Source organism: Strongylocentrotus purpuratus, unplaced genomic scaffold, assembly GCF_000002235.5.
Source record: "Strongylocentrotus purpuratus isolate Spur 01 unplaced genomic scaffold, Spur_5.0 spur5_scaffold_4, whole genome shotgun sequence".
In the NCBI taxonomy this organism is placed as follows: Eukaryota; Metazoa; Echinodermata; class Echinoidea; order Camarodonta; family Strongylocentrotidae; genus Strongylocentrotus; species Strongylocentrotus purpuratus.
The window spans coordinates 7,625,867-7,650,230 of record NW_022145610.1 but is presented as its reverse complement, the minus strand read 5'-3'; the positions used below and the strand labels follow the sequence as shown (position 1 = coordinate 7,650,230).

The 24,364-nt window shown below is 39.0% G+C and overlaps 1 protein-coding gene across 1 annotated transcript in view; it reads right to left on the bottom strand.

Annotated features, from left to right (window-relative positions):
- The window catches only part of LOC100888203 (deleted in malignant brain tumors 1 protein), a 52,701-nt gene that overhangs the window by 3,733 nt on the left and 24,604 nt on the right, over positions 1-24,364 (bottom strand). The window contains exons 21-32 of the mRNA XM_030998003.1: positions 22,951-22,980; positions 21,670-21,726; positions 21,034-21,117; positions 19,842-20,097; positions 18,910-19,007; positions 18,366-18,407; positions 17,512-17,820; positions 15,738-15,916; positions 14,366-14,551; positions 12,852-13,069; positions 12,015-12,114; positions 11,590-11,785 (exon numbers count right to left, since the gene is read on the bottom strand). Coding sequence (XP_030853863.1) covers positions 11,590-11,785; positions 12,015-12,114; positions 12,852-13,069; positions 14,366-14,551; positions 15,738-15,916; positions 17,512-17,820; positions 18,366-18,407; positions 18,910-19,007; positions 19,842-20,097; positions 21,034-21,117; positions 21,670-21,726; positions 22,951-22,980 — 1,755 coding nt within the window. The remainder of the gene's footprint in view (positions 1-11,589; positions 11,786-12,014; positions 12,115-12,851; positions 13,070-14,365; positions 14,552-15,737; positions 15,917-17,511; positions 17,821-18,365; positions 18,408-18,909; positions 19,008-19,841; positions 20,098-21,033; positions 21,118-21,669; positions 21,727-22,950; positions 22,981-24,364) is intronic.

The window sequence follows — 24,364 nt, the reverse complement described above, 5'->3', positions numbered from 1 at the left end:
TTTGTTAAGTGCCTCGTTACAATAATTTCATTCACCCGTTATCAAATAAATTGTATCAAGACACTTCACAAAGACGTGTGCATTAAATATGGTTTAGTAGGAGACCAGCCTGTAGCTCCCGGGACAAATCTCTAGTACAGCGGATTAGCTCCCCATATAACGAGAATTGTGCACTTTTTGATAAAAGCATGAAACTTCTAACATAGTTAGTTTAGACCATAAGATTCATTTTCAGATGTGGAGGGAAGTCAGATTTGACCTCTGATGACCCTGAGAGGTCAAATTCAAAATGGCCGCCAGTCCGCATGGTCTAATGTACAAACACGCTAATTAACTTTTGAACAAAATAGTCCAGAAAAACATTTAAGGTGTCGTTTCCAACTAAATTGAGGATGCCAATGCATTTGGTTATACTTTTGAGATCGCCAGATTTCGGGGTTTGGCATTTAGGTCAAGGTTAAGGTCAAAATTGACTAAAAATAGCAAGTTTTCAATGTTTACAACGAAACAAATCCCATTTATTTGTCATTTGTTCGCTCCTATGTTCTCAAATTTCTTTAAGAGTGGTTCCCCTGCAGACCATGAGATTCATTTTCAGATGTAGAGCGAAATCAGATTTGACCTCTGATGACCCTGAGAGGTCAAATAAAAAATGGCTGCCAGTCCGCCGCATAGTCTAATAATTGTCCAAACACGCTTAACTCTTGAACTAAATAGTCCAGAAAAACGTTTAAGGTGTCATTTCCAACTAAGTTGGGGATGCCAATTCATTTAGTAATACTTTGGTTCCATGACACATGCTCCGCCGACGATTGCTCCGCCGACATTTACTCCGCAAAACGCGACAATTGCTCCGCGACATTTGCTCTGCGACATTTGCTCCGACGTCAAATGCTCCGCCGACAGGTGCTCCGCCGACAGTTGCTCCGCCGACAGTTGCTCCGCCGACAATTGCTCCGCCGACAGATGCTCCGCCGACAATTGCTCCTCCGACAATTGCTCTGCCGACAATTGCTCCGCCGTCAATTGCTCCGCAAAACGCGACAATTGCTCCGCCGACATTTGCTCCGCCGACATTTGCTCCGCTTGAAGCGACACTTGCTCCGCCGACATTTGCTCCGCCGACATTTGCTCCGCCGACATTTGCTCCGCCGTCAATTGCTCCGCCGACAATTGCTCCGCCTGAAGCGACAATTGCTCCGGTGACATATGCTCCGCCGACAATTGCTCCGACGACATTTGCTCCGCCGACAATTGCTCCGCCGACAATTGCTCCGTCGACAGTTGCTCCGCCGACAATTGCTCCGCCTGAAGCGACAATTGCTCCGGTGACATTTGCTCCGCCGACAATTGCTCCGACGACATTTGCTCCGCATGAAGCGACACTTGCTCCGGTGACATTTGCTCCGACGACATTTGCTCCGGTGACATTTGCTCCGACGACATTTGCTCCGCCCAAAAAGTGTCCCATTAAATACAATTGCTACTAGTACTACGACAAATGCTTCGCCGACAATATTTTTTTTTCACGGGTTGTTTTTGTTTCTTTCTTTTTTTCTTCATTTTTTGAATGCATTTCATGACATTATGTAAATGAAATGAAATGAATGAATGTTGATAATGTGGGAGGAAAAAGCAGTTGCCTAAAAGTCATTTCGAATATACTGAAATAACTTTCCATCTATCACTGTACGTCCCACATAATGTACACTAAACACTCATTACATGTCATGGGAAGTTTTTTTTTTTTAAAGTAGAGCAGCAAGCCACATTCCCCAATACGCGCATACCTCCTAGTTAATTTCAAACAGCTCATCAATATGTAAGACCTGAAATTACCTCAATGAAAGAAGACTAATAACATGAGAGGAAAGAAAAGAGCAAAAAAAAAACAACCGTTTTTTGCTATTCCCCATAATGTTTGATTTAAAAAAATAAAAAATAAAATTATAGCTCCTTACGCAAGTTCTCCGGCGAAAGATAATTACTCCGCTCAAAATCTGTTTCATGTATTACTCATTAGCTGATCCAAAGCTCAAGGCTATCTCTCTCTCTCTCTCTCTCTTTCTCTCTCTCCCTTGCTCCTCCTTTTCCTGTTTACACCGTTTTCTTGTCTTCTTTGCTCTTTTCTTTCCTCTCATGCAATTAGTCTTCTTTCATTTCCATCACTTCTTCTCTGCTCCCCCTCTCGAGTTCTATTTCTCTCGTGAAATTGAAACGTAAAGTAATACAATCATGTAGTACATTCTTGTTTAGAATAATATTTTCAATAATATCCAGTCCATTTTCTAAAGGTTTCTTTCCTTTAGTTAAGTGTATGTAGCTTTAATATATATATGTGAGTGTGTAAAACACTCCGTTTCATTCGAGTACTTTGTTTTCACTAAATAATTTAAGGGACTCACGAAGCCACCGGAAGAAGAGCAATTGGCTTATCATGAAGAACTAACATCAAACTGCAACAAAATGATTTGTATAAATGTGAATAAGCAGAAAGGCTGCCATCTCATTTTCCCGTCTGAATGGGTTCTCTTCCTTACGTATATAAGTGCCCTTATTTTCTAAACTTTTTTTTTTATATTTGTGTGTTTATTAAATTTTCAATCATATACAAATTACATATTTACAAGTCATTGGTAATAATTAGACAAACAAAAAAACCAATATGTATAAGAACAACTAACAATAATGAAAGGACAAGAAAGTTATAAAAAAAAAACATTATAGTAAAAAAAAATACACTGTACACATATAAATCATAGTTTGAACTCCAGTGCATAAAGGGGAGTGAGGGGGCACAGGAATAAAAGTTAAATCAACATGAGTATCATAAGTCAAATCGCCATTTCTTAAAATGCGAAACAAGCTTGTTCCTTTTTTTCGCTGAGAAATATTCAATATCTTTTTGTTTCTTTATAAAACTCTTAAAAAGATCAACACTTGGTAAATCCCCCTTACTTATTTTCTAAACTTCCATGATGACCTATTACATTGTATAATGCTTTACCTAGTAAGATGCATTGATCGAGGTAATTTCAGGTATTACATATTGATGAGCTACTTGAAATTAACTAGGAGGTATGCGCGTATTGGGGAATGTGGCTTGCTGCTCTACTTTTTTTTAAAAACTTCCCACGACATGTAATGAGTGTTTAGTATACATTATATGGGACGTACAGTGATAGATGGAAAGTTATTTCAGTGTATTCGAAATGACTTTTAGGTAACTCCTTTTTCCTCCCACTTCATCAACATTCATTCATTTCATTTCATCTACATTATTTCAAGAAATGCATTCAGAAAATGAAGAAGAAAAAAAGAAACGAAAAAAATAGGTGTAAAGAAAATATTGTCGGCGAAGCATTTGTCGTAGTACTAGTAGCATTTGTAGTTTATGGGACACTTTTTGGGCGGAGCAAATGTCGTCGGAGCAAATGTCGGCGGAGCAATTGTCGCTTCAGGCGGAGCAATTGTCGGCGGAGCAATTGTCGGCGGAGCAAATGTCGGCGGAGCAAATGTCGGCGGAGCAAATGTCGGCGGAGCAATTGTCGCTTCAGGCGGAGCAATTGTCGGCGGAGCAATTGTCGGCGGAGCAAATGTCGGCGGAGCAATTGTCACTAGCTTCAGGCGGAGCAATTGTCGGCGGAGCAATTGTCGGCGGAGCAAATGTCGGCGGAGCAAGTGTCGCTTCAGGCGGAGCAAATGTCGGCGGAGCAAATGTCGGCGGAGCAATTGTCGCGTTTTGCGGAGCAATTGACGGCGGAGCAATTGTCGGCGGAGCAATTGTCGGCGGAGCAATTGTCGGCGGAGCATCTGTCGGCGGAGCAATTGTCGGCGGAGCAACTGTCGGCGAAGCAACTGTCGGCGGAGCACCTGTCGGCGGAGCATTTGACGTCGGAGCAAATGTCGCGGAGCAAATGTCGCGGAGCAATTGTCGCGTTTTGCGGAGTAAATGTCGGCGGAGCAATCGTCGGCGGAGCATGTGTCGGGTTACCAATACTTTAGGGTACGCCAGAACTCTGGGCTTTGCATGAAGTCAAGGTCAAGGTCAAAATTGACTAAAAAAATAGCAAGTTTTGAATGTTTACAAAAAGTTTTCCCATTTATTTGTCCCCCTATGTTCTCACATTTCTTTAGGAGTGGTTCCCCTGCATAGTCTCCATCGTAATCCCTGTCAGTTAGTTTATTTCACTAATTATAGCACCAAACCAGTAGTTGTCTTGTAACTGACTATATGCATATAGCATGGTCAGTGGGCAGCTAGGCAGTATACGGTACAAACCTCAATTAAAGTCAGGGAAACTGCTCCTTTCCGTTACTGCTCAATAATACTGGTAAGATGTTCTTTAAGTTACTTTGTGTTTTATTTGGTTTAAGTAATTTAAATAATCGCTACAGAGTTTGAGGAACATGCCATAAAGCAAACTAACGTTTCTGCTAACACTATACAAACATCACCTTGACCAGCAACCTGGAGTGCAGGCAGCATTCTTGAGGGATGGGAACTTCTGACAGTACTGAAAGAGATGGGGAATCCATCTCTAGAACAAAGTCAAGACATACTAGTCATTGGCACAAGCGACATATCATGGACATCCAATTGGCTGAAACGGGGAGAAGGATTGAGACCCTAGGTGAGCAGTACACAAAGTTTGTGACAGAAAGGCTAGAGCAGTGTACGACACCTAGCTGTCACACAAACACTTCATACGAACAAGTTGCCATTTTTCAGTCGGCAGCCGGCGAAGGTTATATATATGTTAAAACAGAAGGCACAGCTTGCAGCACTTAAGAGTGACTGTGGTCTCTTTTTGAGGATTTACATCTCGTGTCAGACAAGGGATGGAGATATGGACAATTTCTTCTCTCATGAAAACCTGGCAGTCCCGCCAGCTTTGTTAACTGGAGGTAAATGCGGTTTGGAGTTAAAGCAGATCTACTTCGCTGCCTGGAATCAAATCTGCTCGAAAACAATAGTGCACCTGTGGCCCAAGCAATAATTATTGATGGTGAAGCTGTGGTTCAATTAAATGCTCAACCCTGGAACATCAAGAACATTTCAAGAGTATGGAGAAAAAGTGTTTGCCCCATACATCTTTGCTCAACTCGAGAAAAGCATCCACATCGACCTTGGCTATGGTGTATACTTACCTGCTAGCCTGAAAGCCTCAATAGGGCAGGAAAAGGGAAAGGGCACCAGGAAAAGGGTGGCTCCTTCCATTTTGCTGCCAGAAAGCTGGAAGGACTTCCTTCGATTCAATGAGAACAAAACCGAATTGTTTGATTTCATGTCATGCGAAGCCGTTTACCTCCCTCTACCACAGGGCAAGGAACTGTATAATATGCAACAGATGGAAGTGGAGTACTCTGCTCTCCTGCTGAGTCACACTTGGTAGGCCTTGTCCCATGGGTGTAAAAGGGTATCCATACGTATTGTTGGTACTGATGCGGTTGAACTGGCCGTGGCTTCATTCAGCAAGACAGCTCCTGATGCTAGCTGGGGATCGCTTTTGGTGTCAGATCAAGCTTTCGGTACAAGGCTTTTCATAAAATCATGATAGTTGCCACCATGAGTCTGACACAATGTATGACTCTTCCAATCTTTCATGCGTTCACCGGGTGTCACACTGTTTCTACATTTACAGGAAAAACTTAGAAGTCTTTCCCAGAGGTGAATGATTCCTTCAATGAACTCCTGTGCATGCCTAGGATCGAGGTCAGTGAAGGATCAATGTTACTGCCAGAGCGATTTGTGGTGCTAATACGACCGAACCAGTGAGAGCATGATAGTGAATGATGCCAGGAAACAGCTCTTCGCACAGAAGTCTAGAAACCTGGAGAACTTTCCTCCATCCCAGGCAGCACTCAAGCAGCACCTCAAGCGCACTTGCTACCAGGCCAACTGTTGAAACCAGATATTGGCCAGGAATCCAGAGATGCAGAGCCATCTGACTTGGGCTGGACAAACGAAACAACTGGGTGGCAGCCTCTTTGGACCACTCTCCCGGAAGCATAAAAGTTGTGGCATGAATAATCCACTGTCGCTGCAAGAAAAGATGCACTGGAATGTGATCTTGTTCTGGAGACTGTTAGATTTTGATCGTTACCATCATTAGGATATGCATAAGTTGTGGACAGTGCTAAATTCATGTAAATATCTATAGCTGTGGTTATGAACAGGTTTTAGGTCGTATTTGGAATAGCTTTTTTTGTCTTCTGGGCCCAATTTCATAAAGCTGCTAACCGGTAAGCAAATTTTCGTGCTATAACTGTAGCAGACAACTATGGTTAGCAAGAAAACAAGGCGTCCACCTTGTACGTTCACGATGGATTGCATTGTTACAAAATTCATTTTCGTCCAGTAAGCAGCGTAAGGTTAATGCATTTTCGTGTGCTTACGGTTAGCAGTGCTTTGAAGTAGAAACTAATACGTAAGCACAGAACCAGCCGATAAGCAGCTCTATGAAATTTGGCCCTGGATAGTCAAAGTGGTGGTACACGGGTCTTTTTATTAATTTTTAAAATAATGAAACCTTAAGTGTCAAAATAGAGGCAATGTTTATTTTAAAAAAGAAACCAGCACTTTTTTGGCCTAATATGACCTTTAACTTGACCTCATTGCAAATCCCTGAGTTCTGGCGATCTCAATGTATTACGTAATGAATTGGCATCCCTAAGTTAGTTGGAAATGACACCTCAAACGTTTTTCTACACTTTTTGGTTCAAAAGTTACCACGTTTGTACATTAGACCATGCGGACTGGCGGCTATTTTGGATTTGACCTCTTAGGGTCATCAGAGGTCACATCAAACTGTTAGATAAACTAACTGAAAAGGATTAAGGTGGAGAACTCTGCAGGGGAACCATTCCTTAATAAATTTGAGAACATAGCTAGGGAGAACAAATGACAAACTAGACTTTAATTCGTCACTTTGACGAATTAGGTGATACGTAATTATGCTCATGTGTAACGTAATGAAGAACGCATTTTCACGATTTCATCTTTCGTTATAAAATACTACTTCCATTATGGTATATCCATGAGTCAAGTTTCAACTGTGTAGAACAGAGGGAGACAGCGCAATAGAATAAGAAGAAGGCAAGGCAAGAGAAAGAGAGAGAGAGATAGAGGGAGAGGATACAAGTGTAGAGAGAGAAAGAGAGATAGAGAGTGAGAGAGAGATGCAGAGACAGACCAAGTAAAGGAGAGGGGCAGAACATGAGGGGAGAAGGGAAACACAGCAAGAGAGAGGAGAGAGAGAGATGCAATTGAGAACAATGCCTTCAATATTTCTATAGCATAAATAAGCTCTTTTGAATACTGGTCATGAAAATGTTGCCGATAATCAAAAAACGATTATGTTCATATTAAAATGATGACCATGATTGAAAGTGGCACAGCGCCCCCCTCATGTTTTCGATTGAGGATCGTTATATATGATAACTGTTAACTATTACCAGGGAGAGTGCCCTGCTATTACTAAACAAGCTCAAATTTTCGCCTGATTGCAGAGATAAACTTATACCAATCATTGAAGTGATATTTCGACGCACTAAATACCCAACAATGACGTCAATAGAGCTGATTATGACTAATAAGGACTATATCTTAACTAAGTTTCATGCTGCTTATTGACCGTTCCGTATTGGAAAGAAAGATCTACCGTTTGAATAACGTTTTGACGCACTAAGGATGTGAATGCTTCCGTGTGCCATCTGTCAAGTCTTGAGATAACATGCAAATAAAGTTTTTTAACCCTTTTTTTTATCAATTAAACATGAATACAGTGATTTATTTAGTCCTGATTCAATATAAAATATGAGTAAGATATTTATATTTTACCCATCCATAAACCAACATCTATAAGATGTTAAATCTAGAAATGATTGTTAGCATGCATGGCAGTGAACGGCCAAACGATGGAAATTGCCTCAAATTTCCTTTGATTTGATTTGTATACATGTAATACACTAATAAATGAGACACTGGGGTGATGCAGAGAGAAAGGGGGGAGACTATACAGAAATAGAGAGGCAGATCGAGACAGAGCAAGAGATAAAGAGGAAGGCAGCTAGGCATCTCACCCATCTCCTTTCTCCTCAATCCTCTTTTCCCTCTTTCTTTTTCTACTTTTACTTCTTCTAATAATTCCCCTTTTTTTACAGCTTGGATAAAACATAACCTTTTTCTTGTAGTAGCTATTACCTAAAGGAAAATATAAATGTGTACAATTTGTCATATAAGTATTCGCATAATAACTTCGCCTCTATCATTTGTAATTTGTATAATGTGTAATGCTTGAATATTGATATCGATACCTTAGGATAGTGTTACTGTACCCTCTGTTTATCCTCTTACTATCCCCACTTGAATCTTATTTTTCTTCCTCCTTCTCTTATACTTTTTCCTCTTCTTCTCCCTCTTTATCTTCTTCTTAATCTTACCATCTTACCATCCACTTTTCTTTTCTTTCTTTGCTTTACATCATCATCATGTTCTTCTTCACTTTTCTGTATCTCCTTTTTATATCAAATGATTTCGGAAGATCAAAAATGAAATCCAAATTTCGAAGTTGAATATTATTTTTAACAATTTACTCGTTCAGGTTCAATTCTTTAATTTCGATGTTATTTGATATGAATGTTTGTATATATTGCATTTTAAATTTGTAAAACATTTCCTAATTCGGCCGTTTATGCCGCAATGCATTGTTGTTCTTTTATTTTTATTCTCAATAAACCATTATCAATTCAATTCAATACTAGGACACTGCTAACGTTAAAATTTCACAAATAGGACATACGTGACATCATAATTACTGCAAAGTTCTACGGAATTTGCAAATCCGACTTTCAATTGAAAATTTCGACAAGATCCCATCATCGGAATAAAAAACTAAAAAAAGCATTTTATAGCCCATGGTCTCAGCTATAACATACCCAAATTTGGGAGAAAACAAAGCACAAATAAGAAAGATAGTGCTCATAGATGAATGCCATGTAGATTCATGATGTGAACAAAATTCACCTTCCATAGACATAACACGCAAATGACGAAAATTCTGACATGTGGCCTTTAATTGAATTTTGTACTATGATGACATCATTTAAATGATCTCAAAGACGATTGCCTCGACTACAACATATTAAAATCTAGAAGAGAATCGATGAATATTAAGAGAAATACACTAAATTTTCCATAAACATAATGACGTCATAATATGCATTTTTGTATTTTTGACTTCCAAGGCCATTATGATGACGTCAAGATGTACTTAATGGCCAAATGAGATATGAAATCATACCTTCGACTCATACTCTATCTAAATATGAAAAAAAAATTGGCAATCCTTATTCATCCCAATGGACTTTTTATAGGCATGTTTTTGCCCGTATATGCTATGTATTACAAAAATCGCGCGTGCGGACGGTTATTTTGAACGGACGCTCATTCCGTTATTAATAGTGATAAAGAGACAAACTTGGTATCAAATTGTTCGGAAAATTATGAGGAATATCCTGTCAAAAATTTTTGCGGAGGAATTATTTTTCGTTCGGCCGTGACGAAAGAAAACGCGCAAAAATGCGTGTTTTGCGCAATTTTTTATGAATGCTTATAATGGCCTGAAACGTATGCAAAAAAAATTTAAGACGATTTTGAGCAATATAAAATTTTACGCGCGCATTAACGCGCGCACGTACGCGTACGCGCATTTTTGAACGCGTTTATTGACCTGAAATTGACGGGACAGATATTGACCTTGATCGTGATAAATATGAATGAGAAATGGCGTTCTGTTATGAAGATATGATCATGAGTTGATTTTCACAAAATGGCGCCTGGATGACGTCACGATGACTTTGAGTCTTTGAAAAGTCACGCAGTTCTAAGTTAGACTAAGATCTATCATCATTGAAAGATTCATGATTATGGCTTTATTCATTCTTGAGATATCCTGCGAACAAATTCATGGCAGAATAATAAAAATAATAAAGAAAATCTTGACGAAATCAAAAGGTGATACGTCTACGTACGTATCACCTAATAATGGGGATTTAACCTTCTGTAACCATTCAAAACTTGCTATTTTTAGTCAATTTTGACCTCGACCTTGACATAAATGCCACACCCTGAGTTCTGGTGATCTCAAATGTACTACCAGATGAACTGGCATCCCCAATTTAGTTGGAAATGACACCTTAAATGTTTTTCTGGATTATTTGGTTCAAAAGTTACTGCGTTTATACATTAGCCCTTGCGGACTGGCAGCCATTTTGGATTTGACCTCTCAGGGTCATCAGAGGTCAAATCAAACTGAAATAGACTACCTGAAAAGGATTAAGGTGGAGGACTATGCAGGGGAACCATTCCTAAACTAATTTGAGAACAAATGACAAATAAATGAGATTTAACCATTTGTAACCTTTCAAAACATGCTATTTTTAGTCAATTTTGACCTTGACCTTGACCTAAATGCAAAACCCTGAGTTCAGGCGATCTCAGAAGTATTACCAAATGAATTGGCATCCCCAAGTTAGTTGGAAATGACACCTTAAACGTTTCTCTGGACTATTTGGTTCAAAAGTTAAGCATGTTTGTACATTAGACCATGCGGCCTGGCGGCCATTTTGGATTTGACCTCTCAGGGTCATCAGAGGTCAAATCTGACTTCCCTCCACATCTGAAAATAAATCTTATGGTGAAAGCAAACTATGCTAGAAGTTTCATGCTTTTATCAAAAAGTGCACAATTTTCTTGCTAAGCCGCTGCACTACTCTGGGAACAAAGGTTTGAAAGTGTTTTTGTGTTTCCTGATAAATACTGAAAATTTTTGACTTGGGCTACATGCCCCCTTGAAAACCCCAGGCATTTTCGTGGGTCAAACAGGGGTAGATTCAAATATATTCCAATTGTGTCGATATGCATATCAAATTACTCGTCTGGTCATGAAGATTCCAAAAATGTATAGTTTGCTATACCTCCGACCTTAAATGAGGGCACTATGGTCAAAAACGTTGAAAGGTCAACACATTTTTGACTGGTGGTCAAATTCACCAACACAGTAAACCATATCAAATTGCATATCAAATTACTTGTCTGGTCATGAGGATTCCAACAGGCTGGTCTCTTACTAGTTTAGCCTACATTTCGAAAATGGTATATTTGTACATGATACATCTCAGACTAAATATCACTGCTACTTTGTCAGATGATCCGTGGGAAATTGGGAATTGAAGGAGGGGTCGATAACTGAATCAGAGGGTATATCGGTATAAGATTGAAATAGACTAAATAATCACACAAAGCAAATTCATCCAAACATTTGACCGAAAACTTGGGTCGACTGATCATGCCGAAACAAATCATTGAACCTGTGCTGCGCATACGATCCAGAGCACTGCCGGCTGGGTGTGCAAAACATTTTACTCGTTGTAAGCTGCTCGCATTGTCCTGTGTTGTTCTCTACTTCATGTGACATGAATTCCTTTGCATTAATCAGTTTAGTCAGATGCCGCCTTATCTAATGCCCCATGAACATGAACGACATTATTCTTGTCAGCATTATTTACTCTTCGGGAACTACTCACCGTCATCAATGGCATCAATCAGCATAGCCCTTTGGGAGCGCTGGGCATCGGATAGCGGTCCGATCGTGATGGTGTGTGGTTTGGACCGGGAGCCTGTGGTCTGCAGACTACGACGAGCTCGTGCTAGGCACCCCTGGGCGCAGCGGGAGCCCGAGTCGTTGTTGTCACATATCAGGATTGAGCAGTGGACGTAAACCTGATAATCATAAGTTGTCGAAAATTATGATAAAGTCCCGCATTTCAACGTGGGGGTTAATAGCACATTTTTGTTTTGGTCCCAACAATTTCGTAACGACTCAGGGGGGGGGGGGGGGGGGGAGGGTATGGTCACTTCACTTTTTGGGAGTCACCCTTTGGTACATTTGTTAAATATTTTTTTTATTAAAACAAAAAGAGGGGAGCAAGGGGCCATTGTTGACACTCACCTTGTCGTAATCGCCAATGAAGGTAAAAGCATCGATACTGAATCTCTTGAAAGTTGAAGAGGCCCAATTGTAGATGACTGCTGTGCTGTCCACGGCACATCTACAAAACACAAACACATGTTTTGAAATAAATTGGCTTTCATGATGATATACGTAGTGCATTTTAGAATTTTAGGCTAATTCATAGGCGGATTAGGACTGAAATTCGGTTGACAATTTCGATGCGACCGGCCCACTCAACCTCTAGGTTACATATCCGACCATCAGAGCACAAATCGACCGGCCCTAAAGACATAATAGCGAGTTTTCGCTACCGACGACGCGGCATTCTACAATTCTAATCTTAGCAGGGGGTCGCATTCAGAGCGAAAATTTCCGCGTAGCGTCCAAACCTACGACGGTATACAGACTGATTAGCGTCGGGAGTCGAGCTAGTACTGGGTGGCGAGCTCATTTAAAACCCCGTAGTCAGCACTTGCGTCGCCGTGCGAAAACTCGTTAATATTGAAAGGCCCGCAGGGGGAAACTCTCCAGACCCCCCCCCCCCCCCCCCCCACAGTCAGTCTTCCCCTTTGGAATAGCACAGTGTATGTCCATTCATGAACGGATGTGCACTGCTCTTACTTGTTGGATGAAATGTAAGAATCTGCGACCCTTCCCCCCCCCCCCCCAAAAAAAAAAAAAAAAAAAAAAAAAAATCATTGACAACAGGAAAGAGAGAAAACCCGAGTCCATAGAAAATATAGGGAAGCTAACCCCTAATAGGTATATTCCCTAAAGAATCAACAGGATCAGATTAAAAACAGGGTGAGCAAAGGTAGAACAAAAATAATCTACCCATTCTCGATGATATCATAGCGGTGATCGTCTCGTGGGTCCGGCGAGCTCGTTGCCCAGCACGACTCGATGAGAAGCGTTAGGTTCGCGACGGACGTCAGACGGACGCCGAAGTATAGCGGTGTGCCGAGCATAACTTCGCCGGAATCGTTGACAGGTTGGTAGAAGCCTGAGTTTGTATACCGGTCAAGGTTCAGCGAGAACTCACCGTATCCTTTCTAGATGGTGAGATACATTTGAGATATATGAATGTCAGATCTGGGTATATGGGACACATAAATGTACCAGCAATATTTGATCGATATATATAAACTAACATAATTTCAAATATGACAGAAAATGTACAGCAATCATTTCCATGTGACATACCTAGAGAGAATTCGCAATTTACTTTTAATGTTTATCAGAACTTAACCCTCAATGAAATGTTGATAATAAATAATAAAGCGGTCTCATTTTCCTATGGTAGTCACTGCTCTTTTTACGGGCCCCACAGTTATTATTACCCAATATTTACAGGTATCAATTTAATAAAGCTAGATCTAAAGTGACAAAATTAATGTGGCCTAAACACCTCGTTCAAGGATGTAAGCACTCAGCAAGGATCGAACCCGGGACTTCTAATATGAGAACCAAGAGCCTTATGTATAATAATAATGATGCTAATAATTATGATAATATTAATAATTATAATAATGATAATAGTAATAATAGTGATAATAATGATAATACTAATAACAAAAATAAAAACAAGTCAACGCAAAGCGTAGCATCCCCTCGCAGGGTACAAATGGCCTTTATACGCCAGAACAAGTACCTCCATTGGACTATACTATTATATTACTAGGCAAGGAAGTTAACCACATTTTCACATATGTAATTATGTGTTTTTGCATATTTGATGAGCTATGACCTTTCCCCTTTGACCTACATACTCAGAAATCAAACTTAGGCTGTACATGTATTTTGATACCATGTACCTGCATTACAATGTCATTAAAATTCGGACGCACGGAAGGACGGACGGCAACGTTACTATATCCCTTCCGACTTCATCGGCGAGGGGATAATAATCGTTTCTTCATATAGAGTACCGAAGTGCTAATGCCATATCCGGCCGTCGTCCAGGTGACTAGTTCGAAACAACATTGGCTGATCACGAGGTTCACCGCAAAATCATTCAAGCAACGGGCTGGAGAAGGGCAAATTCAGTGTTTGGGGCTGGTGTGATCACTACACTATTTGTTGTTTGGAAAAAGCAACCTTCACAACTTGGCCAATATAACGTCACACTTCGGTAATTCTATTTAGCGCAAATGTCCTCACGCTGTGGCGTCGAACATGATTACATTGTTCTTGCCAAAGCACATTGTGCCGAGCTGAGATTCGAACCCTCAACCCTTGGATTGATAGCCATGTAAAAGAATTACTATTCCACGACATCTCCACCATCATGCCACGTTGCTCCTATCAGAATTTGCTTTACTTAAGCTACAAAGTAATTGAATCCTCACCTCTCCGGGAACATAAAGATCACCTTTAGGCAGGAAGGACTCTTCCAAGACTTGTGTCCTCTCCAGATAGCAAGTAACAGGGATATGAATATAGTGTTCTCTGGTAATGAGCTCATTAGTTCCATTTTCAGGGCGAGGCTTGTAAAACGTTACCATGTTGGTAAATATTATGTAGTCGTCGTCTTGCTGCGTGTATTGATTGGGGGGGGGCAAGGGCATATAAAAATGAATATTTTAATAGAGAAACTGTTATGGGGACCAAAAGGTAACAGTGTACCGTTTAAGCTGTTCTACTCATGATGATGATGATAATGATGATGATGATGATGATAATATTATCATCAGGGCAATTCCACGGTAACGGAAGGACACTCAGACAAGATTTTTGAACTTCAGGTTCATACTAAAAGAACTGTTTTATTAGTATAAGATGTGAAACAGTACAGATATAATACCTATATAAGTGCCTTTAATTCTCCCCCAAAAAATTGTCATTATAGTTAAGTAGTTTAAGAATGTGCATATTAATTATCTCGGTAACGGAAGGACATAAAAATGGACATGGTTTTTCCAGTTAATTAGTGTTTATCCAAACTTTGTGAAGTTGATGAAGCTTTCCACTTGACTGAAACACATTTTGTTCCCCATAGTTTAATACATACTAATAAAACATTTCTTTTAGTATGAACCTGAAGTTCAAAAATCTTGTCTGAGTGTCCTTCCGTTACCGTGGAATTGCTCATCATTGTTGGCAGTAATTATGATAATAGGAAATGAATAAACGATTCATTCGTAATGGGTAACTATCTGACTGGAGAGTAGCTGATTTAGATGTAATATGTTTTCTAAAAGACATTAGTGCTACGGCAGGGAGTCTCACCCGTACATTATGGTCCACAATCCACGGACTATATCCAGGCGACTACAACACTTCTACTGGATATAAAACCTCAACAATAGTAAATACTTCTGATTTACTATGGTCTGCCAAAAAAGTTGAACATTAGAATAATAAAAATAGAGTACGAATAAAGACAAAGAACATTACTTTTTGTTCATCTTTGGCCTTTATTGCCATCCATACATCGGTGTTCTATTTCAGAGTTTACTCTTAAACCGCCTCTGAAGATTGGGGCCTTTGGGTAAAGAATACCGTGTTTACAAAAGCAAAAGAAATTCATTTGGCTTGACAGACAGCTTCAATATGTATTTTTGTAAATGTTAATATTGGGTCTACGACCACTTGTAAATGTTGATAATTAACATTGTCTTTGAAAGAATGGACCAGCGATTCATGAGAACATTACTGGAATCCTCATCAAGTAGTATTTTTGTGATGCATCAATGGTAAATAAACACTTATTGACCATACCTTTTGCGTAGTACCACATCTGTCGTACATGGTGGTGATCGCAACATGCTGACTGTCGTGGTCGTATCCAACACAAGACTCGTCTTCGAAATGGACATCGCGAGCGTCGTCGCTGATCTCGAGAAGGGTTCTGTCCATAATGAGCGTCATCGACACGCTGTCACAAGTCAGGTCTGCATCTGCGAGAAGATATCAAATGGATGCATGATCAAAATATGAACTTAGTGCTCTTGCAATTTAGGGACATAACATGGCGAGAGTCCATTTGCAAGGGGCTAGTTACATCTCAGTTTCTTCTTTAAATCTGCAACAATCATATTCTATATAATTCGTTTACATATTTTTTTTCAACAAAGTCATCTCTCCGGAGTAGAAATACAAAAATACATTGAACGTTAATCCCAATTCAAGATATATTCCGCTCATGTGATACTCCCCCCCCCCCACCTACAGACAAATTAATAATTCGTATATTTCATGTGAAAGTGTAATAAAACGAAATACGAATCACAAAAAACATCGCGTTGATTTGTTTGCTGAATGGTGTGATTTCTTCTAAAGATTTTATTAACTGCGTTAATGGAACTTGTGAAGGCAAAAGGGTCCATATTATCACGTTCTGTTTTTCAACCGATTGTTTGAGCTGCTCTTTTTTCAATTCACTTTCAGTGCAATTTCACATTACATGGTGTGTTAATTACCGAACCTCTCTTTGACGCAGTTCTGCATCACTGATCACTGACGCCGCATGTGCAACGAGTAGTTTGCGAGCACAAAACCTTGACGGAACGCATGGCAAAGGGTCTGAGCAAGGAGCCTATACAGAGACTGTAGTCAATAGTCCCTGTACGGTAGTGCTCGTGACTTAGGGTACGTTTATGCTCAACTTCTTCTGGCTAGAATGAGGCATTTGTTATGCGTTTAGTTCAAAACAAGGTTGCGTCCTTTCTCATTTTTGTAGAATCACCGAAAGACGGCGATCGTAATCGCCGATCATAAACTCACAAAAGGGTGCGTTTTGAATCGGCGATTCTGGGGAAGCATAAGCGCACAATCATTTGTAAACGCGTTTAAATAGGGTCAACGTAGCATGCGCAGTGCAGGTTTGTGAATCCAGCTGCAGAGCCAGAATCATGCCTGGAGGAGCCAGAGAAGTGAGCATAAACAGTACACCGTGGAACTGCGATTACGATGAGCGTTTACGATGTTCGTTTCAAATCGCTCATTCTGCCTTCAAAATTGAGCATAAACGTACCCTTATTTGACACATCCAAAGACTGGGTTAGGCTTTGATCAAGATTTAAAGGTTTTTTTGTTTAAGTGTCGAATGAAAGTATTTGCCTCCGGTGCACTCGAGGCGTTCGTTCATTAACGCAGTTCAAAATCATGCAGGCACATGCATGCACAGAATAGGTCCAGGCATTATTTCTAGCCACAGACACAACCCCTGAGGTAGGGTGCGGTAGCCTGGTACAAGATGCGTTTGTCCAAAATTGGGCCTCCGACAAAATACCTAAATAAAAATCTACACAAACCAATCAGTTCTCACAGAAAATTTCTGTGAAAAGTAGTATAGAGCCGTCTTTATATTGAGGAGGATTACTGTTCGCCGCGTTCTAGCTGTGGGATGAATCTTGATCAATTGATCAACTGGCGTCTTGTGGCGTAGTGTCATATAGCGCATCTGTGCAACGGGATTTACATGGGCAGTGCTAGTATTGAATAACAGAACAAAAAATCATCGACCTAACAAACAAAAATCAGATGTATTTACCTTCAGGCAAGCAGACAACACTGGCATCTTCCCCATGGACGCAGTTGTGATTGCCGAAACCGTTATGCGGGCAGTCGAAAATGTGTACCTCGTTGCCCGAGCAATTGACGTTATCCATCCAAATAGGACCACTACCCTGGCCGAAGCGTGCCTGGATTGGCGCACTGAGGGCATCCTGATAGCCTAGACTTCTGCAGACCACACGTGCATCATTTATGTCCCAATAGTCGTCACAGACGGTTCCCCAAGATCCGCTACGATATACCTCTACCCTTCCTTCGTGTGCTTCATTACCATTCACGAGACGAACTATGGAAGAAAGACAAGCATGGAATCTATTTCAGCACATAGGCATGGGAGGGGGGGGGGGGTTGAGGGCAAGGGCATTATTCCTAAATATTTTTACCACCAAAAAAGAAGAAGGAGAATATGATACGGTCAGATTACTCGGTACCCTTTTATTCCTATATTGTCTTAATGCACACATGACTCTTATTTAGTTGACATAATCCGGCGTCTTCTTTGCATTCAGATGACACTGACGCCATTACAACGTGACTACATCAATGGACGATTCCCTGAAATGCCTACCGTACAACACAAATCTACTGTCCATTTTTTCATTCAAGATCTCTTGATTTACTGATTGAATAATGGTTCTTTTGGTATCACGACCATTGGTCATTGTCCCATTTAGAGGTCATTCGTTTATGGATGACAGTCGGAGGATAAAGAAATTTATGTCGTGCGAAACACATGGATTTTATATTAAATAGATAAATAACATGACGCCACAGTCTACGCAATCCTAATTAAAAATATGGCATGTTCCAAGTAATTTTGCAAAGACTTACCAGTGCTTGGTGCTTCAGTTGGCATCAGGCTAGTTGTGTAATCTTGATATAAGTGATAAAGAGGATACATGGATAAGTAGGTAAAAGGAGGCGGAGGAAAAATAGAAACTAAGATCGGTTACTTTCACTTCAAATTCATCTATAATATTTCAGCTGCAAAATCCATCCAACGAAACTACATGAGAAAATATAGAAGAAACAAATTCTGAAGGGTCCACAAGGCCTGCTACAAGAACACTATTTGTCGGTCTCGTGGTCCAATGGTCTAGTAAACACTCAACACAGATAATTATTCCACCACCATGTTGTTGAAGGCACCCAGGGATCATCAGTGACTGGTTCTAAATTGTGATTAAGAGTAAAAATGTATATGAAGGAGAGCCCTGTGTCTCTGCACCTAACATTTCACTGGAAATTGAGAAGAATTTTCTTTCATATTCCTTTCGAGCTTGATCTCACATTAATGCTAATATATTCTGCAGAGTAAGTTTGCGGACGGAAAATTTCATTATCATGATCATACTATTGTATAAATTATTCAGACCTGTATTTGAATTGGAAAGACTCAGTTGGAGCTGAAATCCTCTTTCAGTGACTGAAGAATCAGTGGTGAACAGCATCCAACTTTTAGAGGCGTCTAATCTAAAAAAAGTCAACACATCAAGAATATTTTTGAGAAATGCATTTCAAGGGTTATTTAAAGGACATTAAGTATTGAGAAGTGATTTTTTTTTTTTTTAAATATTACTCAGTTTTTTCTTCCAATTTCATATTTTATTTTAATTTGTATCAAATATTTTATTGTTATTTTTAGCCGATGTTTCTGCATCTATTTAAACAAAATCTAAATATTCAAACAACATTAACAGTATATAATATAATTGATTTACACAAAATGTTACAACAGCAATACAAAAAGAAATACATAGAAATAATTGAAAACATGAAAATATGGGGGTAAATCAACGAATAAAGATAAATTTACAGGCCAACTTTCATGAGCATGAATGCTTGAGCCGATAGCAGCCGATATGGAATGACGTTTAAGTCTGAAATGTCGGTAATTAAATGATTAATAGAATAAGTATGGTCAAACGTAACATAACTGTAGGTTTGTTATCACCAGGCTCTTTTAAATCTTTTTTTTTTTTGGGGGGGGGGGGGGGAGGAAACTTTTTTGTTGGTTTCTTTTGTTTGAATCTATAATAATTTTATGCGCATCGTATCGCAGCAAAGCTTACTCTGCCTTCCCAAACATCAAGGTCTCATATAATTCATTATTGAATTAAAACAAAAATGTCTAAAATATTGATACAAATATAATAAAGGATCTGTACTGTAGACGAGTCAATTTATCTCTAAAAGACAGAACGCATATAAAACAGTGAAAGCAGATATCATACACGATATATGAATTATATCTTATATGATATAAGACTAGAATAGGGTAGATAATTTTCATCACTTCATACGGACCTCATATCTGGTGGAAGGGAAGAACCTGACAGCTTAGCCAGCTGAACACTTCCAGGAGACAATGGCGATTCTCCAATCCCGATTCTAAGATAATCATAATCACTTTCAAGTTCGAAAGCCATAAACTGAACAAGAACATCGTAGCCTGAAGGAGCCGTGATATACCAATGATAGCGCACGTTGTTCGGGTAATTTGAAGGATAGTTTGGAGACGACATGGTCTGGGTAATCCCAACAACGAGAGTCACATTTTCTTCTGTAAGATACGTGTTTGGAGATAATACATTGGTCATCTCTATACAGATCAATTATAACAAAAGACTCTATTTCACCCTATCAACTGTTTTATGACACTACTTATTAGGAAAATAATTTCTTTTGTATGAATTTCACACATTGATTGCAGTACTATCCTAAATCACCTTATGCTTTAGAACTATAGCCTATACTTTGAGTAACTGTTTATGTAATTATATCGGCCCTGAATTCTACTTGGTCGAAATAAAATGATAGTAGTTGTACAGGACCTTTAAGACGCTAGACCATGGAACGTAGGATCGAGGGACGTGGAATCAATGGAACATGAGAGCAACTGGGCCTAGGACTGATAAGATGTAGGGCAATGATATAAAGGACCAATCTGACATAGAGCCTATGGGACACAGGACATAGGAGAGTTGGTAGGTTGGACCATAGTGACAATTGGCCCTGCAATTGGACATAGGACCGGTTAGACATACAGTAGGACCTTTGGGAGTTTGTACCATTGCGAGGATTGGTCCTGTAATGGGAGGTAGGACTAGTTGGACATATAGGACCACTGGCACGATTGTTCCTGGAAGGGAACATAGGAGCGATGGGATTTAGGAGCAATGCGATTTAGGACATATGGGACGTAAACCGATTGGGGCAAAACGTTCTTAACATTAAAACGTTCCGCAGCTTGTTACACTCGCGGCTCATGTATGGTGTCACATTACAGTGCGAGTAAACATCTTAATGATAAGCAAATTTACCATGAATATATCAATTAAAAGTACATAAAAAAGAGCAGCTTGTTTAAAATCACTCTTTATCGGAGCCACTTTTTCTCAACGTGTTGAGCGAGTGTAAGCTGAATACGGCTATGTACATTTATCCCCTTTAATCTTGAGATGGATATAATCATGAATAATGCACAAGACATACGTACCTCCTACAAAAGGCATGTCCCACCACCCCGTTGTTGAGTCCCACCACCCCGTTGTTGTAGGATCAGGGACATCGGGGGTTGGTTCTGAGGTACAATAATCAAAAACGTTTTAAACAGGTATTTCTTTCCAATTTAAATCACTAATATGACCAGTTTGCTGAAATACAAGTGATACACAAAGTTTAAACGATATAGGAAGCAATGTTATCATTAATATCTATTCTCCATAAATTGTTATGCTTCAGTAACCTTGGAATCTTATACTTCCAATAGTTGCCATTCACGCCTAGAACACATAATTTCAACTTTCTAAAAAATGTCTGAAAATAACAATTACATGTATTTGGGCAATAATTTTTACAGGTAGAGCAAGGTTACTAATACAAGTTTGAGGTTTTAGTTGTCATGCATTTAAAACGTATATATATATTCATTGTTTACATATTTCGTGTCAAGAGCAATACAGTAGATCAGACGTGGTCTAGTGTATCCATCACCGGACTGTATTCGCGTTTTGAGTCGACATCTCGACTCTCCACCCAGATGTAGTAATTGGATAATTGGTATAGGAATGTATTCCTTGAATCTATTGGGATCGCATGGGATGAAGTAATGACAAAACAGAGACAGACTTACGAATAGTACTCCACCACCAAGTTGGTCGAGGTGTCCTGTTATCTTCAGTAGTTGGTTCTAAAAAAGAAGAAAAAAGTCAAGATATTCAGGAATGCTTCGTAATCTAAATGTTTTAATCCGAAACTGAAGAATTCTGAAAATCCTATTCACCTAGTTTTGTCAGTATTTGCACTTCAAATTAATTTCTTACAATTTAAACCAGTATCATTCAGTTCAATTAGATTGTTCTTCATTTCAATCTTTGGTTGAGCTAGAACGAAGTAGACATGTATAACATGAAGCTGAATCTCTTTTTTTTTTTTCTTTCTTTTTTTTTTTTTTTTCTTTTTTTTGGAGGGGGGGGGGGAGGAGTCAGCTGAGACCAAACAATTTAGTATTGGTGCAAAAGAAGGCAGAGAAGGCATATTTGTATTGCTTTCTTGGTATTGTGACCATATAGGATGACAAAGACAGACTTACGATCAGTATTCCACCACCACCGAGTTGGTTGAGGTGTTCTGTTATCTTCAGTAGTTGGTTCGAAAACCAAATAAAAATACTTCAGGAATTTTCGTTGATTCTTGGTATTTTTTTTGTGTTTTCTTCCCGCAAAATGTAAGTCTCAAACAATTTTATAATATTCGATATTTCGAAGGTTCATCTCAAACAAAGATAAAGAAAAAAGATGAAGGAAAAAAAAAAGAACTACACCTCTGATGATTTGAAGCAATGTAAATTAGTATCATCCACTTCAATCAAATTTTCTTCATTTCAATCTTTAGTTAAGGTATGATAAAGTACACATCTATAACATGAAGCTGAATCCCTTCTTAGGGGGGAAATGGGGGATCTGTAACCGAAGGATTTGTTTTGGTGCAAAAGAAGGCAGAGAAGACAAACATGTATTGTTTTCTTGGTGGGTAAACTACAATGATGGGTAACCTACAATTTGTTATCTTAAAAAGGTAATTTCCTCATGAAATTACATAACGGTTTTAAATATGTGTACAAACTTGCTGCTTTTTCTAAATCTAATTTTAACTACACATCAATTTCTCTGGTGGCACCCCTAAGGAGATCTTGCGGATACCCAAGTGCGGTGGCACCCCGGTTGAAAAACGCTGATCTAAGCAATGGCGGGATCCATAATTTGGATACAAATCTCTTTAACCCATAAATGGCTCCAAGAAGAGGCATTTGAGACCGAGGGACTTAGTATTGGTACACACAATTTATTTGTATTGCCTTCATGGTTTTGCGACCGTTTGGGGTGAAGTAATGACAAAACAGAGAAAGACTTACGATGCGTATTGTAATCTGGAGTCGTTGATGCTAAAATGAAATAAAATGGCAAAAAGAATTTTCAGGGATGATTGTTATTTCTATTTTTTTATCCTAAAATTGATGCTCAGAAACAATTTAATAGTGTTCAGAATTCTGACGGTTCCTCATTCCACCAAAGGAACAAAAATATATCATTTTGTAATTTCAGAAGACTTATGATATTCAAACGTCACGGATATATGTCATGTTATTCACATAACGTCGCCTCAATTTATTTCAATGTCATTAAAGGGATTGTTGAGTTCTGTTGCAGAGGGCACTTAACAAAATAATTTCGTGTGAGATAATGAAAAACTGAGTGTCAAATTTGAAAGAACATACAATTTAAATGACAAAATCATCTTTGTTTGATCAACATTGGTTTAGAGACGGCTGAAATATCCATAAATATAACGATTTCTATTCGATAATTTGAAAAAGCCGTTAAAAAACGAAATAGCGCCTTTTACGTAGTATTTCAGCCAATGCTGATGTTGGCTTTTTTGTTGGCTTTTTCGCGTCGTTTATGTAACGCACAACCAGCCGGCCCATGTATTGTTATTATTAATTAATTAATTAACGGTTAACGTATTTTTTAAAGTGGAGCTGAATCGGTATGATCGTATTGGCTAAATTTCACACATTTTGGGGTCTAACGTTACCCTCATAGCAAATTTAGGTCATAAAAGGGCACTAGAAATGTCATAAATAAGAATAAGAGCAATAATCATGCACTTTGAAGGCATTTGCGGCCTGAAAACAGAACTCAACTATCCCTTTAAGTTCAATTCAGTTCTAATTTATTAGAATTTTGGTTGAGCTAGAACGAAGTATTTAATGAACCTATACATGGCTTTAGGAAATGATTTCAGTTAAGAGAATGGCATCAACATGGCCCAGAGGTAATAATGATGATGATAATGATAATAAAAATAACAATAATAAAGATACACAAAATATTGAAAACATTATAATGAAAATTATACCTATATTAAGAAAATTTATTAAAAAGAAATGATAATGATATTATTGATCATAATGATGAATACAAAATATATCTATTGCTTCTGAAAGATGAAGATACACCATTGTAAAATATAAAAGGATGAATTTATAGAAGCGGAAACTAAACTTAAGAGTCTGTCACGTAAACTTCGCAGGTCAAGTGCAATAAAACTATTCATCCTTATAAATTTCATAAACTTCATTTCATTTCTACATGATGTACACAGAATTAAATCGTTCTCTTTTGATTAGTGTTGACGCACGATGTCTTTCTATTGGGCTTGATGTCCCAAGTCTTAGTATCTTCTAACGGGTGCGTCCATAAAAAGGGGGCCTGTGACCGCCATCTACATTAAAGTTATCCGTTGGAAAAAGAAAAAAAAAATTC